Source organism: Podarcis filfolensis (assembly GCF_964270895.1).
Source record: "Podarcis filfolensis genome assembly, chromosome: 4".
Classification (NCBI taxonomy): Eukaryota; Metazoa; Chordata; class Lepidosauria; order Squamata; family Lacertidae; genus Podarcis; species Podarcis filfolensis.
The window spans coordinates 32,473,714-32,491,868 of NC_139607.1; the positions used below are offsets into that span (position 1 = coordinate 32,473,714).

The window sequence follows — 18,155 nt, forward strand, 5'->3', positions numbered from 1 at the left end:
GAACAGATTAAGTTCGAGAACCAAGCTACTACATTACTCCCAATATGTTCCTCTTCAACCAGGCCTTGAGCTGATTGATATTATACAACCTTTTAGATGTATCTTGTGGGAGGGGAGGTTATTGTTTTGTTGCTCCTGGTTTAGCTATTTATTTGAGCTTTCTGTATTTTTATCCTGTGAACTGCCCTGAGATCTTTCAGTGAAGGACTGTATATAAATCGAATGAATAATAATAATAACTAATAAAAGAATGGCTGTAGCTCAGTGATAGAACATCTGCTTTGCATGCAGAAGGTTCCAGGTTCAGTCCTGGCATTTTCAGGTAGCACTGGGAATGTCCCTAGTCTTAAAATGATCCACTACCAGACAGTGAATACAGTACTGAGGAACATGGACCAATGGTCTGCCTGATTGAATACAAGGCAGCTTCATATGTTTCTATACAAACACCTCAGCATAGTTGCTAGTGGCTGCATAATAAGGTTCAGACTGGGCTGGGAGGCTGGCTGCAGAACCAGACTGACCAGCCTTCTGGCCACCTCAGAAGGCTTCTGTGCCTTGCTGAGACAAAGATTTTTCTCTCTGGGAGAATCCTCCAGCTAGCAGGGCGCTGTCCAAGGTGCTGACAACCGCAGCCTCGCCTGTTGTGACCCCACTCTGCTTAATAATAATAATAATAATAATAATAATAATAATAATAATTTTTATTTATACCCCACCCTCCCCAGCCAAGGCCAGGCTCAGGGTGGCTAACAAGCAATAATAAAAACAAGTTGAATGAATATAACTTAAAAACAAGATTAAAATACAACAATTAAAATACTGAAACATTAAAATATTAAAATGCAGCCTCATCACAGGAGGAGAAAGGAAAAAGGAAAAAGAAAGAGGGGGAGGGAATCAAATTGGCTCCAAGCCAAAGGCCAGGTGGAACAACTCAGTCTTACAGGCCCTGCGGAAAGAAATCAGATCCTGCAGGGCCCTGGTCTCATGAGGCAGAGCGTTCCACCAGGCCGGAGCCAGTGTTGAAAAGGCCCTGGCTCTGGTTGAAGCTAATCTAACTTCTTTAGGGCCCGGGACCACCAGGGTGTTGCTATTTATGGACCTTGAGGCTCTCCGTGGGGCATACCGGGAGAGGCGGTCCCGTAGGTACCTAGGCAGTGAAGGGATATGTATGTAACATGACTGTACCCAAAGACTGTACAGCAGGCTTCCATTGAGCTGAGACAGGACAGGACACCTCCCTGTTCATGTGCCAATCTGGTGCCCCCACTTTTTAAAACAGAACAAAACACATGCACACAAAGAGCTAAAGGCACACATCTTGGTTGGCCCCGAGAGGCTGCTTTGGAATGATCTGCTTTGTTGAGCAGACAAAGGGAAGGAAAAGACATGTGCCAACTCCGAATCGATATCACGTTCCCTAATCCTTCCCGTCCCGAGTTCAGCATCAGACTGGGCTGCACTGCCTTTAGAGACACACAGTTGCCCATGAGAGCTGGCTCCGTGGGAAAGTGTTGGGCGAGAGGTTATGACAGTTCTGCCTATGTATTATTATTATTATTATTAAAAATACACTTATTAAAAAGTTACGCTTTGCCCACTGCCATAATACCACAGAATGATCGCTTCTATCCTCAATCCCTCATCCCTGTCATGTTGGTTTGCCAAATATTCTCAGTAGGAACCCAACTACCAATCTGGTTTACTAGACATTTTCAATCAATATATCCCCTCCACAGATACCTCTGTGATGCTTATGGTATTTAAATACCCCGTTCTTCAATAAAAGAGGGGGGAAAGGAGACCAAATTGTGTTAAATGTATTTTTTTACATGCCTTTGATTATTTGCTGATGGTGTGTGGGGCATTCTGAAAGAGCAATGCTCCAGATGTTATTAACCCAAGTATCTTTTAGTACATTGGAGGTTTTCTTCCTCCCTGTGTTTGAGCGATGATGCCTGGTTCATCCACCCAAGCAACTGCTTAAGATATGTTCTTTAATGGGCTTAAGATGCCCATTATTTGATTACTTCAGCATTTATGAACCAAGAGATAGATTGCATTTTTAAAATTTATTTTACTAAGTATTAGTTTAATTACTGGGAAATAAGTAAATACATTTAGAATTGAGCCACACATCTGATTCAGCTGGACAAATGGACAGTAAAAATACTAAGCTGATTGTAAAACAATGTGACCAGCATGGTCACTTGCGGAGTAATTTGATTTCTAATAAGTGTTTGGAAACTGGCAAGATGAATTTAAGATTGCATGTTTCTTTTCAGCCCCTAGAGGGGAGCATTGTCCGTTTCTAAATTTGGAACCAGCGGCTTTCACAAAGAGGAAAATCTATACAAAATGCTAACGGGAACAGTTCTGGTTTTGTGGCATCCAAAAGGATGCACATAGAGAAAGGAAGAGTACCAGCAATGAGCTTTTATTAATATTTCTGTCTGATATTGTGAATTTGCATAGCATATCAGAAATGAAACCGGAAAGTGAGGGGGGCATGGGAATATCGATACAAACACAACTTGCTATTGATAGGTAAGTGGGGAGCAAATAAGCCAGATTCTTTTCTTTCAGAGAAAACCACTATGCTTGTTGATTTGCAGAACAAAGATGCAAACCTATGCTCTGATGAGCTTTAAATGTTCATTTTGCAAAACTACCTGGTTATTTATTTGCCATTGAATTTGGTTGTAGGGAAGCTGAATTTATTAACCATAACCAAGCAGTCGGTGCCATTTGCACATGGGAATACAGTGGTACCTCGGGTTACATACACTTCAGGTTACAGACTCTGCTAACCCAGAAATAGTGCTCCAGGTTAAGAACTTTGCTTCAGTTTGAGAACAGAAATCGTGCTCCGGCGGCGCAGCTGCAGCAGGAGGCCCCATTAGCTAAAGTGGTGCTTCAGGTTAAGAACAGTTTCAGGTTAAGAACGGACCTCTGGAATGAATTAAGTACTTAACCCGAGATACCACTGTATACGACCTGCCTTAATTGTACATTTCAAAATAAAATAAAATAAAATGTGGGCCAGCTGAAACTGAGTGCAATATGTATAATGGCCACTTGATGGCACCACAGGCATATCTTTGCTCACAAAGTCCTGGCCCAGTAGCTGTGCTTATTAATGGAGAAGAACATTTTCAAGGCTTGCGTCATGTGCATCATTCATGTATGTGCGTATGATGTTCAGAATCAGGTGCACTTCGGTTCTAGGCTCCCATAAATACATTTAACAGAAACTTTATAGACACCGTAATGTTTACTGGGTATTAGAACGAATTAGTGTGGAATTAAGGAGCTATTTTTAGTGCTGCTGCTGCAGCACGACTGATTTTTTTCCCCTTCCTTTAAAAAAACAAAAACAAAACTTACCTTAATTTTTAAATCGGTTGGTTCTCTGCAGAGACAAACTAGCATGCCAGATGTTTTCCCAGCCCGGCTGTGTAATCCCTTGTAGGGTATAACAGCGGCTACCCCAGCTGCCCTTCAATAAGTACGGACATTATTCCCATCAATAGCTGCTTCTAGAGAAGCTTTTTCATTTTAATGCATGGGGAGTGAGTTAGCCTTTTCTTTTTCTCGTCTTTGTTATTAGTGTTTTGGTACACCTGATGTAATCGCATAAACACAAGCATGAGAAGGCCTGCGAGGCAGTAAAAACCTAGCGTGAGATAAAGAGGCGTCCCATTAACATGTTAGGTACTGAACTCTCACTCTCTGAGACAATATTCAGGGCTTGAGAGGTAAGGGAGATGGACTTGAGCCTATCAGGAACTAAAAGATGGGCTAGATAGAATCTGCCAATCTCCCTCACCCCAAAATATGACTTTTGACTCATGTTGCTTAATATTTTGTGTGACAGCAAGGATTAAGAGATTATGTGAAAATCTGCCAGTATTTTTTATTCTGCTGTCACACACACACAAACATAAACAAAACAACAAGCCAATGTGACTTGTTTTGTGTATCAGCTTGATTTCTTATAAGCATTTAAAAACTGGTAGCATGAATTTAAGATCATGAGTGTGTGTGGGGGGGGGGAGAGAGAAAGGAGGGAAGGAAGGAAGGGTATTTTGCATGCAGGCTAATGATCCAGTGCCAATTGTTTCTGTATGGAATGAGGTACATTTTGTTTCCCTCTCAGCCTTTTCCATTAAATTTCCAAGGTCCTAAATTGTTTGATTGAATATATGTCAAATGTATGATTGACTTCTAGGTAGTAAAAACAAACAAAACTCAAAATGCACAACATAATAGATACTTCTAAGGTTTCTACAGTAGCTAAAAGATGTGGTGGGAAAAACAGATTTTAAATTACATTTGATTAGGTGGTAAAGGGAAAAATCAATCACTTTATCTTGCCCAAGCAACCCAAAGCAACTTGCAACCAAACACAAAAAAGCAAACAACAACAATACCCCACATAGATACATTAAAACCAAGGGGGTGAGAAGGAGGAAATACACACATTGAAAACATCCCACACACTTCTAAAAGGCCATAGACAGTTGACGGCCAAAGGCCTGGGTATAGAGGAAAGTTATTGTCTGGCACATAAAGATATATGAACCATTTAAGGCTTTATAGGTCAAAACCGGCACTTTGAATTGGGCCCGGAAAATAATTGGTAGCCAGTGCAGCTGGACCAGGATCGGTGTCATATTCTCAAACCGTCTTGCCCCAGTGAGCAACCTGGCCGCTGAATTCTGTAGCTGAAGTTTCCGAACCATCTTCAGAGGCAGCCCCACATATGTGTTGCAGTAATCTACCCTAGAGGTTACCAGAGCATAGACGCCAGAAGTTAGGCTATGCCTGTCCAGACCAGGGTGCAGCTGGGCCCCCAGCCGAAGCTGATGGAAGGCACTCCATGCCACCTGGGCCACCTGAGCCTCAAGTGACAGCAATGGATCGATCCAGGAGTTACCTCCAAGCTGCATACGTGCTCCTTCAGAGGGCGTGTAACCCCATCAAGAGCAGGCAACCTCCCTCCCATCTATCCAGTCTAGGAAACCACCCACTAACAGTTCCTCAGTCTTATCTGGATTGATCTTCAGTTTATCGGCACCAATTCCTAGCCTCGTTATGAGAAATGGAGAAAAGCTTCTCCCTATCCATTTTCTCCAAACTCTGCATAATTTTAAACACCTTGATCATGTTCCTTCTTATTTGCCTTTCCCCCAAACTAAAAAGCTCCATAGTTCCTCATAAGGAAGTCACTCGAAGCCCAATAATTTTGGTTATCCTTTTCTGAACCTTTTCCAGATCAACAAAATTGTTTTCGACAGACCAGAAGCATACATAGTCTCCCAGTGTGGTCTCACCATGAATTTGTATACAGTGGTACCTCGGGTTAAGAACTTAATTCGTTCTGGAGGTCCGTTCTTAACCTGAAACTGTTCTTAACCTGAAGTACCACTTTAGCTAATGGGGCCTCCCACTGCCGCCGCGCAATTTCTGTTCTCATCCTGAAGCAAAGTTCTTAACCCAAGGTACTATTTCTGGGTTAGCGGAGTCTGTAGCCAGAAGTGTCTGTAGCCTGAAGCATCTGTAACCCGAGGTACCACTGTAACAGCATTTGGATATTGGCCATTTTATTTGTAACCCCTTTCCTAATGATCCCTAACATGGAATTCACATTTTTCACAGCTGCCACACACTGGGTCAACATCTACAGTGAGCGATCCATTATGATCTCTACATTTCTTTTCTTCCATTCAGTTGTTGTTGTTGTCGTTGTTTAGATAGGGTCTGGAGGGGCCTCTGCTCCCCTTCTGCATTGATTAGGTAAAGGCAGGAATAAAGTTTCTCTGTAACGCCAAGACTTAAATTACCCACTGTGCTGAAGAAGGCACCTGCCAGCAATAATAAGGACAAGACTTGTGCCCTTCTGCAGCCCTTGCCATTTGAAGTTTTGAAAGCACTTCACACACAAAAACATACAAATAGTAATTAAGCTTCATCACTGCTCTGCAACAGCAAAATAGTAATGATTGGGGTTTTTTTTCCCCCTAAGCATGGAAATTGGCACAGACTGTGACCGTGAGTAGGAAATGAACAGGGGCTCCAGATTTTCTGAATCACAAATTCACTGGTGGGTGGCGATTGTGCCTGCCCACCAACAGCAGGGCATAGAAAGGAGCTGCAGAGTATGAGAAACAGAAAGCTAGAAGACAGACAGGGTGGGTGGATACCAGTAAATATAGTCCAGTGGGTGGCAGGCATTTCCTTATGGATGGCCTCTGCAAGGTTTGCACAGCTGAAGTCCCCTAAGGTTTAAGAAGGACTTAACACGGACAGAAATCAAGCCAGGGGGGTTTAAAAACAAAAAACAAAAGCAAGATTAGAGGAAAGTGAATCACTTCAGGTACACAAAAAATAACTGAACAGTGAACAAAAAGAAAAATAAATGACAGTCAATTCGGCTACATACTAATGGTTCAATCTTTCGTTTGCCTTTAAAAAAAAGTGCATGGTTTTCTCTTTATTTTTATTTATTTTTTAAAAGTTAAATGTTGTTGTTTTTAAAATATCCCGGCCTCATTTGTTTCTGAACTTCACTGTCTACAACTTTGTTGGCCAATTTCCAACTTTTGGGTTTTCTTCTGTTTGACATAGTTGTATGGCAGCCAAATCTTTAGTCACATCTTAAGACTTCTTTGTAGTACTAAATCATTTGCTGTCCTTTGCATGGATAAGGTAAGGTGTGATGAAAATCCCTGACCTACAGAAAGGCAGCAAAAATTATGCAACAATCCCTTGCTGGCACTATGGGGCACTATGGTTTGCATAACTTTCACAAACTGTGTTAAGTCCTGGGCTTGCTTGCTTCCTCCCTCTAATCTTCTTGCCTGGTTCGGAAGAGGAATTCAGAAACTTCTGCTTTCTCTTTAGCAACAGACATGTTGTCTGGCACAACAAACTTTAGATAACATCAAACCATGGTTTCTGAAGCTGGGTTGAAATCAACTGTTGTTTGTGTTAACCATGGTTCACAGTTTTGATGACATGGGAAGCCGTGGTAGACTAAAAACAGAAATGAACGCTTCCCAATTTCTTTATGCTGTGCAGGAGGAGGAGATGAGAGGCTTGTTGTAACTTATGCATGTTTCACTAAACCGTGGTTTCTCATAATACAGCCACAGAGCATAGGTTATTCTGTTGCATTTCTTTTCTATGTCATACCTCGTGTTGCATTATCCCTCGTGTTGCGTTAGGTTCATATTGCGTCTTTTCAGCTTGCGAACATGGCAAACTTACACTTCCGAGTTTCGCCGTGCGCACACACACAGAAGTGTTCTGCACACTTCGTGCATGCACAGAAGCATTCTGCGTGCTTTGCATATGTGCAGAAGTGCTCTATCACGCTCCATGTTTGCGCAGAAGCACCGCTCTAGTTGCAGACTTTTTGGGGTCCGAACGGCACCCCAGAACAGATCGTGTCTGCAACTAAAGGTACCACTGTACAGTTTCTCTAGATTGTGCATAAATGAATAGGAAACAAATGAACGAGGCTTCAATGTATAACCTACTATGAACCCTTAAATAAGTAGCACTAAACTTTGTCATGAAATTTCCCCAAAGGCTAGAAACACCTCATTCACTCACATGCTGTGGGTGTGTAACATCAGCTGAGACTCTGTGAAAAGGATGTGACTGCCACTTCTCCATGGCTGGTTCATATGCATCTCAAACAATTTAGAAAACATCAAGCAGAAACAAGTATCATCCATCACCATATACACAGATGAAAGCTCCCCTATATAGTGGTTGCACCTTGATACTAAGTTATGATAATGACCGAGTGACATGAAGTTAAGGTGGCAGAAGTCCTATTTAGGTGTTCACATGACAGGTGAGGGAATAAAGTGTGCAGGGAGTACGTTCACTAGTCCATGTCCCCCAAGTCCCTGTTTCTGCTGCCTCTATCCTCTACTTGAGCTTTGTGCAATGAGGTCAAAGATCCAACAATGGATTCTTTGCATGGTCATCTGAACACGCTGAGAATACTCTACAAGATCACTGCACAATCGAGGTTTCTTCAGATCTGACAGCTCACCACTGGAAGGTCAGAGGTAAAGGCACCAGATACATCTCCTCTAACAGGGATGCCAACTTGAATAAAATATTGGGGGGCAGGTAAGCCCCAGCCCACATAATTGACCACAAGACACGGCACATACAAACCATTTGAATGGTAAGGTGCATCAACTTGGGGCTGGTGGCCCCCTCAAATATTTTATTGGGGGGCAAAGGGACCCTGGCCTGTAGGAGTTGGCGCCTATGACCTCTAAACTTTACTCTCCTGTGTATTTTTTAAACTCCTATTTAGGGTTGATGAGGAAAGAAGAATGCAGGTTTGTTAGTTCAGTGGTTTGGGAATCTGATCATGAACTCCTTTTTAACACGTTCTTGGTTACTCTCTGGGTTCGGTTTCTTTTTAACAGAGATATTTTACAGCCGTACATCTTTTTAAGAGTATTATACACATTTGGGGAAAAGTGATTGGATTAGGGAATATAGAATTCTTCCATGGATTTTTTTTTTATATAAAAAACAAACCACAGTTTTCATGCCGCATGCAATGTTTTGTGTGAAAACTCAGGGGACGACTGTTCCTTTCTGCAGATTAATGCTGTTTTACAAGGCTATGCTTTTATAACTTTTCAGAAATAGGTGTTTCTGCCAATGGTATATTGATTAGTTGTGAGATAAAGCTACCAGTTCACCTAGAATGGATAGATTGTGTACCAGTAAGCAGAGTGAAGGGGACACATTAGGAAGCTGATTTTGGGTTCCATGAATGAGAAGCAAATGGCTAGTTATCTAATCTGTTACCATTATATTTTTTACTGCCAGGGAGGAGGAGAGGGGCTTGTGGGATTTTAAGCCATGGGTGCGGCCTTGGGTGCTATGTATGTTGACTTGAGGGCTGGGCGGTTTGCTGCTATGACTCAGGAAGCAACATGTCTTGGGCTGTCTCTGAATGGATGGATGGAGGGAACAGAGATGAGGACAACTGTATAGATGGATGGGCTACTGAATAAGAGGGAGGGGAGAGGGTGCAAGAAAATGGTTGTAGAATGGCACGTGGGCTTCAGAAATGTTATTTCCACCCTTTACAGCAGGCATAGGCAAACTCCAGCCCTCCAGATGTTTGGGACTACAATTCCCATCATCCCTGGCCACTGGTCCTGTTAGCTAGGGATGATGGGAATTGTAGTCCTAAACATTTGGAGGGCTGGAGTTTGGCTATGCGTGCTTTATAGACTCAACTTGAAAACCGATTCATTGTTTTGGAACTACCATGAGATGATGGGACCTAACTAATATAGACCCCACAAGAATGTGTTCTTTTGATTGTAGTGGATAGCTGTTAACCTGGCCTGGATCAGAAATTCTTCAAATAATAGATTTTGGGGGAAATAACCTGAGACTATAGTTTAGATGTTGTCATTATGGTGCGGTTTAGACCAGCACAGGGAACAACAGAGAGAATAGTTTTAGTGTGACAGTGAAACATTAAACTTGTTGGCTTTTTTGGTTTGCTCACACGTGTACCTGGATGTACAGGCAACCCCAGATTTGCATGGAAGTTGCTTTCTGGGTCATCATGCACATAAGCTTGTTCCACCTCTGCCTGCTCCTGTTCTCCCCCATTCCGCCCCCTTTTCTGCCCTCTTCTGGGTCACCACGATGCATGTGAACACAGCCACGTATCAACTGAACACACATAAATCAGTCTAAAAGTCAAATCCTGTTGTTATGATATGAAAAATATATTCTCTCCCTCCCCATTAGTTAAAGTATCACCAGAGTTTCTGATCAACCAACACTGATTCAGCTTGCAATTTTATTGCAACACCCCACGCAGCACTAGGAAATCCTCCTTAGGGTATATTTCTCTAGTTATCACTGACTTCCACTAGCATGGCTGTCTCTCAGACTCCCATTGCTTGATAGCTTCCCAGCTAAGTCTTTAAAATCAATGTGATTTTGAAAGTCTCTTAGCAGCATTTGAATGGCATTCACGATTCCATACCTTCAAGTGTTCATTTGACGTTGTCATTATCAACATTACCTCTACTGTACTTGGAAATGGTGCAGCCACTATAAATATGGAGGGAGTCTTATGGATTAGCAGAACAGCTGCTTTGCCAAAAGAAAAGCCTTTAGCAAAAGCGTTGGGGGGGGGGACGGAATGAGCTCTCCACCCTTTATTGCCCCGAGTTTGTTAGAAACTGGTTAAAATTTAAGGTGCCAAGGAAACAATTATTGCATCATCAATACATTATTAAAGCTTCTGTGTGTGACTTAGAAATCATTTGATTCCCATGAGAAGGTGTGGATAATATGGCTGTGCTTTCACCACCTCTCATACACAACATTTGTAAGGGGTTCATACAACCCATGTGTCGAAAGAATGATTGGAGGCAGTCATGGGGCCATGCGGTCTAGTGCTGCCACATGCCAGCACATCATGCTCCCCTGACTTCTGCACATGGAAGGGTCACCAGAAGGAGGTCTTCCCACATACAAATGAATGAATGGACATTGGAGGAGCATGGCAGTGATGGGTGGGACAGCCCACACGGCAGTGAGTGAGCGTTGGGTGACATGACCCTGGCAATCCTCCTGCATGATCTATCAAACGTGTAATGGTCCATGTGGATCCCTGTTTCTCTGGCATAGCTATATTTCTCTGTGAATCAAACCAACAAACCCTGAATTGTCTCTCTTTCTCTCTCTCCGTCAGATTGACCATCTCTGCTGAATGCCCCATGCAGCTGGAAGACTTCCCCATGGATGCACATGCTTGCCCGTTAAAATTTGGAAGTTGTAAGTGTTTAATAATAATAATAATTTATACCCCACCCATCTTGGGGCGACTTCCAGAAAAATATATAAACAGGATAAAATGTCAAACGTTGAAAACTTCCTGATACAGGGCTGTCTTTAGATGTCTTCTAAAAGTTGGGTAGTTCTTTATCTCCTTGACATCAGATAGGAGGTTGTTCCACAAGGAGGGCGCCACTGCCAAGGAGGCCCTCTTCCTGGTTCCCTGTAACTTCATGCAGTGAGGGAACTGCCAGAAGGCCCCTGGAGGTGGACCTCAGTGTCCCTTGAGCGAGATCAAGGGAGCCTATTTTAATGGGGTTTCTGTGTGCCATGAGGGTAACTTAGCTAAATGTGAAGGATCTGACACTGTCTTTGGTTTCCTACATCTGTTCTTTATGATTGTACATTTGATCTAGTCAGTGCTGGGGGTTTTTTTTTAAGAAAAAAAGGTGCTAGTACTCACCATGAAGTTATTCCACATTTTAAATATATTTTTTTAAAAGGTGACGGTACACTTGACTACCCCCAGGGGGGGAAAGCACTGGATCTAGCAAAGACTTTTTTCTGGCTCAGACCTGCTTCCATAGTTAACTCCCGATAATCCCCAGAGGCAGTCATCCCAATGGCAAACCACACTCGCTTTATATACTGTGATAACTTTGGCTTTTGCAGTCAGGGGGGCGAATTTATCTCACAGAAAGTGATCACCGCCAACAGTAGTTGTGCTGTGAGCCACAAGCAAAGTCGGCTGAGGGTCATAGCCACTAAAAGTGAATAATTTTTTTTAAAAAAAAATAGCTGCTATTATTTGGAAATTTTTGTAGGGGCTATAAAAATAGGTTAATAGACTGCCTTTGGCAAGTGTGCCAGACATTGCCAAGATATCTGTGCTTCGGTTTGCCATCTCCCTGCGTGTTACGGGTGTGTGAAAGGGGACCTGGGATGCATTTTATTTCATAAATGAGAGAACAGCCATGTGGCACAGTTATTCATTAGGAGCTGCAAGCAGAGTAGCTAGTCACTGTGCGGCAGGTGCCTGGGGATTTTATATTTATGTGGAAATGATCATTCCATTAAGTCTCAAATTGTGTTAGTATTTACATGTGCACTATTATGGAATGCTCTCTATAGTTTTTCCAGCAGAGACACAAAACATTCAAAGAATTATCTCTGCGGAGAACCATAATGCACCTTTTCATCCAATATGGTATGCACAGGTCCAGAAAGAAAGGACTGGGATTAAGGAGAAGCTATGCTGCATTATGTTCCAGAGCACAATATTTTGGGCATATGGTCTATACGTTCTCATTTGACAGCATCCAAAATGATACCACAGACAAATAAAACGAGAGAGAGAGAGAGAGAGAGAGAGAGAGAGAGAGAGAGAGAGAGAGAAAGGAGAGACAATGTGAAGAAAATGCATAGCCCTTGAACAATTCCATAGCAGCAATAGAAGGTGACATATTTGAAGATTATCCTGACCTGCTCCTCCTCTAGACTTTACACCCACCCTCACTTCCTGCCAGTTGTACAGTAAAACAAGAGGTTTGCTTGCTAAAGCAGGCAGAAAGAACAGAGAGAGAGCAAACTGACCAGATAAGGATAAGAGCAGGAAAAACTAATGTCATAGCACCCCATATTCCCTGGGTCCTGTGCCATGATGCTTCCCAGGTCTTTCCCTTTAGAACTTCACTGCCACCAGGTAAAATACAACGCTGCTTTTAACCAATCGTTATTCAGCAAACTACCCAAGCACATACTGATTTTTGGCCATCACAAAGGGCTGCTTTTGATTATGCTTTCCACATTGCAGTACAAAGGCATGTCCTTCTCATCAGTTGCAAATGGCAGCCCCCCATTCAGATTGACAGCCATCTTGGCAAAGTACTTTGAGGCAACAGCAGCCATTGCCTGCTTGGCATACTTTACCCAGAAAGGTGGCAGTGTGAACATAATCACAGCCCTTTTGTCAGTGCAACGAAGCAGAAGATCCGCACCCATTTGTTCTGCTCTTGATTGTGGGGCAGGCCTGAATTTCGCCTCTTATTCCAGTAGAAACCAAGACAAATTTGGTTTGGGGTGGATCCAGGTAGAAATTTGGGCCTCATCTCGCAACTGCCGCAACGGCTCCTTCCTTTAAAAGCTAACTATGGAAATGTCTACTGCACAAATATCACCAGTTTACATTTCAGCAGGCCACTAAATACTGCTGCAGGGGACTGGGGCTCAAAAAGCAAGACTTGGGATCTATTGCCTCCCTTCTTCAGCAACCCTCTGTCTTGGTTGCAGGGGTGAAAACTTGAATAAAATATTGTGGGGGGCAGGTAAGCCCTTCCCCACATAATCAATCACAAGATGTGTTGTACGCACATCATTTGAATGACAATCCCCATCAACTTGGAGGGATGCCCCCTCAAATACACACACACACACACACACACACACACACACACACACACATATATATATATTGGGTGGGCTGAAGGGACCTTGGCTCCTAGGAGTTGGCTCCTATGCTTGGCTGCCACAGAGAGAAATCAGAGTGTTGTTGTTCAAAGTGTACTTTTACAACAGTGGAGGAGCTGTGCATACGCTCCAACACGCCTCAGAGGAAAATAGGAACATTTATCACTTCCCACCAGCTGAAACCCCCAGCCCCTCCCCCCACTTCACCAATGGGACACAGCACAGCAAGCAGGCAAGCTCATCCTCATCCCCGAACTTGGTGGCAGTGGCACTAGTGGGGAAATAGGGACATTCAAATACAACACAAAAGCCGGGATGGCTTTCATAATTCTGGGGATGTCTCTGGAATATGTGGACACTTGCAGGGTATGGCTTTGCTTTTGAAAGCCAGAGGCTTGGCTCCACTGCAGCAGCCTTATTCTTTTGGTAGACTATCTCATACTTGGGGGTCCTCCAGATGTATGGTACTATTTATTGAACTTCCGTCCTAATTTGTTTGTGCATAGCATACAGGAAGGTTTGATTATATCCAGTATTTATTGAGCATCTGTTTTGATTTATGTTCAAAGAGCTTATACAGCAGTGAACCTACATCAGACATCTATCCTGATTGGCTTGTGTAGTGTTTATACATCTTTCCGTTAGTCATTTGTTCATGCCACACTTTTCAGTGCGTTTCACCATCTCTTTCTTTAACCCCCACAAATCCTTTTTTTTTATACATAGTGGGTTTGTTGCATTAGGGAGACACAGCACTTGGATCCACCTTAATTGCACAAACCTAAATTTCCCAGCATGCCCTTGAATCCCTTCCACAAAACACTAACAGTCTGGAGGTGCCCTTGGATAGCCCTGCAGTAAAGAGTTTTAGAAAGCCAATATGAACTCTAAGTGCTGTTTCTCAGAACCTATTCGGATGCAGGATAGTGTTTTGAAAGCGTCAAATGGTGTGGGTTAGAGCTCATAAGGAGCTTTCAGTTTGTCAAACAAAATCAAAGGTGACAATAAAATTACTCATGTGCTCAGTGATCCTCCAACTCTGAGCTGCTGATGAATTCAGCCTTAGCTGTATAATTTGTTTCCTTTTCAACCAGTGCAGGCCATCTTTCAAAAAAAAAAAAATTCAAAAAATTCAACACGTCTAGGCTCTGACTGAGCAACTTTGTATGTAGGACTGTTTTCCTTTGGGCGACCTTGGATCTTAAAAATGCAAATGACAGAAACGCCCACTGCCTTGCAGATTTCTGGGTTGATCAAATATAAAGTGCAACAGCAGAAGTGGGATCTCTGCATGCTAACGTGAAGGGACCGGCAAATGTTTAACCTTTGCTTTGTTAATCAGGCAGCTTGAAAACAAAAACAACCACAGCATGATACACTTGGATTTAATTAGCCAATTCAAGAGTATCATGCTCTCATATAAAATATTTTATCTGAGCTTGCTAAAACAGAGGCTTTCCTCTTTGGCCCTTTTCCTCCCCCACCTTCATTTTCTTTACAATGACTTTCCTAGTGAAAGTCTCTTTACCATATGTGTGTGTGTGTGTGTGTGTGTGTGTGCGTGCCAGAGGGACATGTTGTAGAAGTCAGGTTTACAGTTAAACAGCAGAGTAGTTTGGAGTAGGGAGATGGAGTCTAGAAAGTCCATTGGCAGGCAAATAGCAGGAGGACAATGCAAGGTAATGGGTTGTATCTATCTCAGTTTTACTCAGAGTAGACCTATTGAAATTAAGAACCCTAAATTATTTATATTCATCAGTTTCAATGGGTCTGCTCTGAAGAGGAACAACACTGCATATAACCCAAAGTATGTAAGGAAGACTAGATGGAAACATGGTGTACAGCATCAGACCAGTGGGTCACCATGAACATAGTATTCTTTAGAAAGTGTACTCTTGATAGCCACAAATGTTGCCTTTCATATTAGAATATCTGGGGCAGGGATAGGGAAACAAACACTACCACCCGCCTCTTTTGAGGATACCTTTCCCTGAAGTTACACATATGTCCTAGACAGCAGACAAGGAGTACAAGGACAAGCAGATACTACTAAGTTGATAGAACAGGATGCGGATGGCACTGTGGTCTAAACCACTGAGCCTCTTGGACTTGCTGATTGGAAGGTTGGCGGTTTGAATCCCCGCAATGGAGTGAGCTCCTGTTGCTCTGTCCCAGCTTCTGCCAACCTAGCAGTTCGAAAGCATGCCAGTGCAAGTAGATAAAGAGGTACCACTGCGGCGGGAAGGTAAACAGCGTTTCCATACGCTCTGGTTTCCGTCACAGTGTTCCATTGTGCCAGAAGCGGTTTAGTCATGCTGGCCACATGACCCGGAAAGCTGTGCCTTTGACTGGACTTAACCATCCAGGGGCCCTTTACCTTTTATTTTCTTTTTCTTTTCTTTTTTACTAAGTTGATGTTAGCAAGCAAACAATGCAAAAAGAAAGAAGATGGTATCTTTTCTTGGTTCATCTTCATCATCTTTGAACATTGCCTACCAAAGATTTAGAAGACTCATTCCAGATTTAGCTGTCTTCCTATCCATGCCCATGAGGAATTATATGCAACTTGCAAGTTTATATACTCACTACAGCATAAGTGGGGAACCTCTGCCCCATGGGCCTAATTATGCCCATAAGTCATCCCCATTTGGCCTGCAAGACCCTTTTGGCCCAGCCATGCCCACCTGCCCTACACATCCTGTCACATATGACATCAAATGTGGGACCGGTAAAGACATTGCAGCGTGGGCATAAACTGGGGGTCTGATGTCATTGTGATGTCAAGTGACTGACAAGTGGTCAGCCATGCACACCTGTCAAACTTTGTCCACAGGACTTGGTGTAGATTTAGGGCTGGGCAATATCTGGTTTTCAACACTGTGATAAATCATCTGCTAAGCATTGCAATATACTGATGTATCACGATGTCTGAAATAAGGATGGAGCTACATAGAGGCTGGCTTCACATTTTCCCCAACATTGTGATTTTTGCATAGATTGCCAAGTCAAAAATCATGAAACTGATTCACAATATGGACTTCAAACCAGTTTTGGGTGATTTAGCAATATATTCCCCAGCCCTAATAAGGATCTAGTTTTCCATCCCTGCCTTACACCAACAGAAGTTGGGCTGGTCTCCTCTACGTATAATATTTGGCCATACTTTTTTGCCAGTCTGGTGAAATTCCAGCAAGATTATCTTTCAGTCTGCTGTAGCAATCTTCAGCTCCTTCGCTGGCCCAATAGGTATTCTGCAGTTATTGAGTGAGGCTTCCCAGCAGCTCAATAGAAGCAGGTAAATATGATTATGATTTTGTACAAACAAGATATTTGGAGCAGAAAGAGGTTAATTGACTTTCCTTCAAGGTCATGCCAGCAAAGCAATGTCAGAATGAGAATTTCACCGCAGTTCTTTGGTCTACTGAGCAAATGTCTAATCCAGACAAAGGAGCCCCCCTGCCCAGACAATTGACTTAGCTCCTAAATCACATTTTGCACATAGTGTTAATGATATTGCATTCACCTCACTCAAAGATGAATTTGCTAATGTGTGCCGCTCTTTTGACAGTGTGATAATTCTACGCTTGCTGTGGTAAAGTTGTTACTGTAAAGTTTTTCAGTTTTCTATACTCTTGATTGAGTACCGAAAATCTCTAGTAGGGCATTTTTTTAAAAAAAATAAATAAATTGTGCTATAAAATTCTCATTCAAAAGTGTATATAATCTGGACAAATTTTCCGGATGAAGAAACAATTTTGAAGCAGAAACGCATCTTGCTATGTCAGCCAGAAGTAATAAGTAGTGTTGAAATCTTGGTTTGAATTGTTTTCTTTAAAAAAGTTTGTAAGCCATCCAGGGGACATTTTCCTATATGGAAATCTTTCAAATAAATAAATGTTAGATCTGCCATTGCTTATAAAGGCTTTCTAAATCTGACAACAGTATTTTGTGAATCAATTAAAAAATCTGTTGCTTTCTTAGTGACACTAATTAGCCTTAAGTGTAGTGATCCTAGGTGATTAACCTACCTTTGCAGTTGATATTGACCTACGTACAGCTTAGGACAAGGGTGTGTGTGCTAAGTCCTCTATTAGATCAGAGTTTGAAAGTTTAAGTAGGTCTTAATTGAGTTAGTGCACCAACTTTGGGTTGGTGTTCAGCTCAAGAATGAAATTCACCCTTATATCTTTCTCTCTTTATTTCTAACATAGTTTTTATTCCTTTTCGTCTTTGAACTGTTCAACATGGTTGCCCTGAGAAATATTCAAAAAACATTTGAATTATTACCTTAAAAACCTTTAAAACATAGAGCATGGTGGGGGCCTTCTTTCAATGTTAAAGGGTTCTCTGTTGGAAAAACGCTCTTGGGGAGACGGCGACCCCTCAAGACCTCTGAGCATCTCCCAGTAGGCATGTCTCTGGAATGGCATGTCCCTTCAATTCCAGAGTGCCTTTCTGCGACCTTTTCATATGAAAAGTGCACACAAATCTTTTAGCATCATACAGCAAGAAGAAGAAACATCCGTAGATCTAAACTATATTTTATTAACATTCTAAACAGACAATCCATAATCACGTCTGTGTTCTCCAAGCTCTGGCAGAACAACTGTTGCATCCTGCAAAAGTGAAAGTACAGTACAATAACACGCTCAAACGGAAGAGATAAGATAGTCTTCCGTTCCCACACTCTTCTCAGACATCTCATGTGATTTATATGAATCACACTAGCAGCATCAGCTGCATAAAATTCCCAACATTCTCAAGTACCACTAAGGTTATAGAATAAACCACGAGCATAAAAATCAAACATTTTAATCAGGTAAATGATAGGATGC

At 42.3% G+C, this 18,155-nt stretch overlaps 2 protein-coding genes across 4 annotated transcripts in view; one reads left to right on the forward strand and one right to left on the reverse strand.

Annotated features, from left to right (window-relative positions):
• GABRB3 (gamma-aminobutyric acid type A receptor subunit beta3) overlaps positions 1–18,155 on the reverse strand; it is a 201,900-nt gene that overhangs the window by 167,345 nt on the left and 16,400 nt on the right. The gene's annotated exons all lie outside the window — the stretch shown is intronic.
• GABRA5 (gamma-aminobutyric acid type A receptor subunit alpha5) overlaps positions 1–18,155 on the forward strand; it is a 74,036-nt gene that overhangs the window by 27,850 nt on the left and 28,031 nt on the right. For all 3 annotated transcript variants that reach the window (XM_083610821.1, XM_083610822.1, XM_083610823.1), the window contains exon 6: positions 10,772–10,854. In XM_083610821.1, the coding sequence (XP_083466947.1) occupies positions 10,772–10,854 (83 nt within the window). The remainder of the gene's footprint in view (positions 1–10,771; positions 10,855–18,155) is intronic.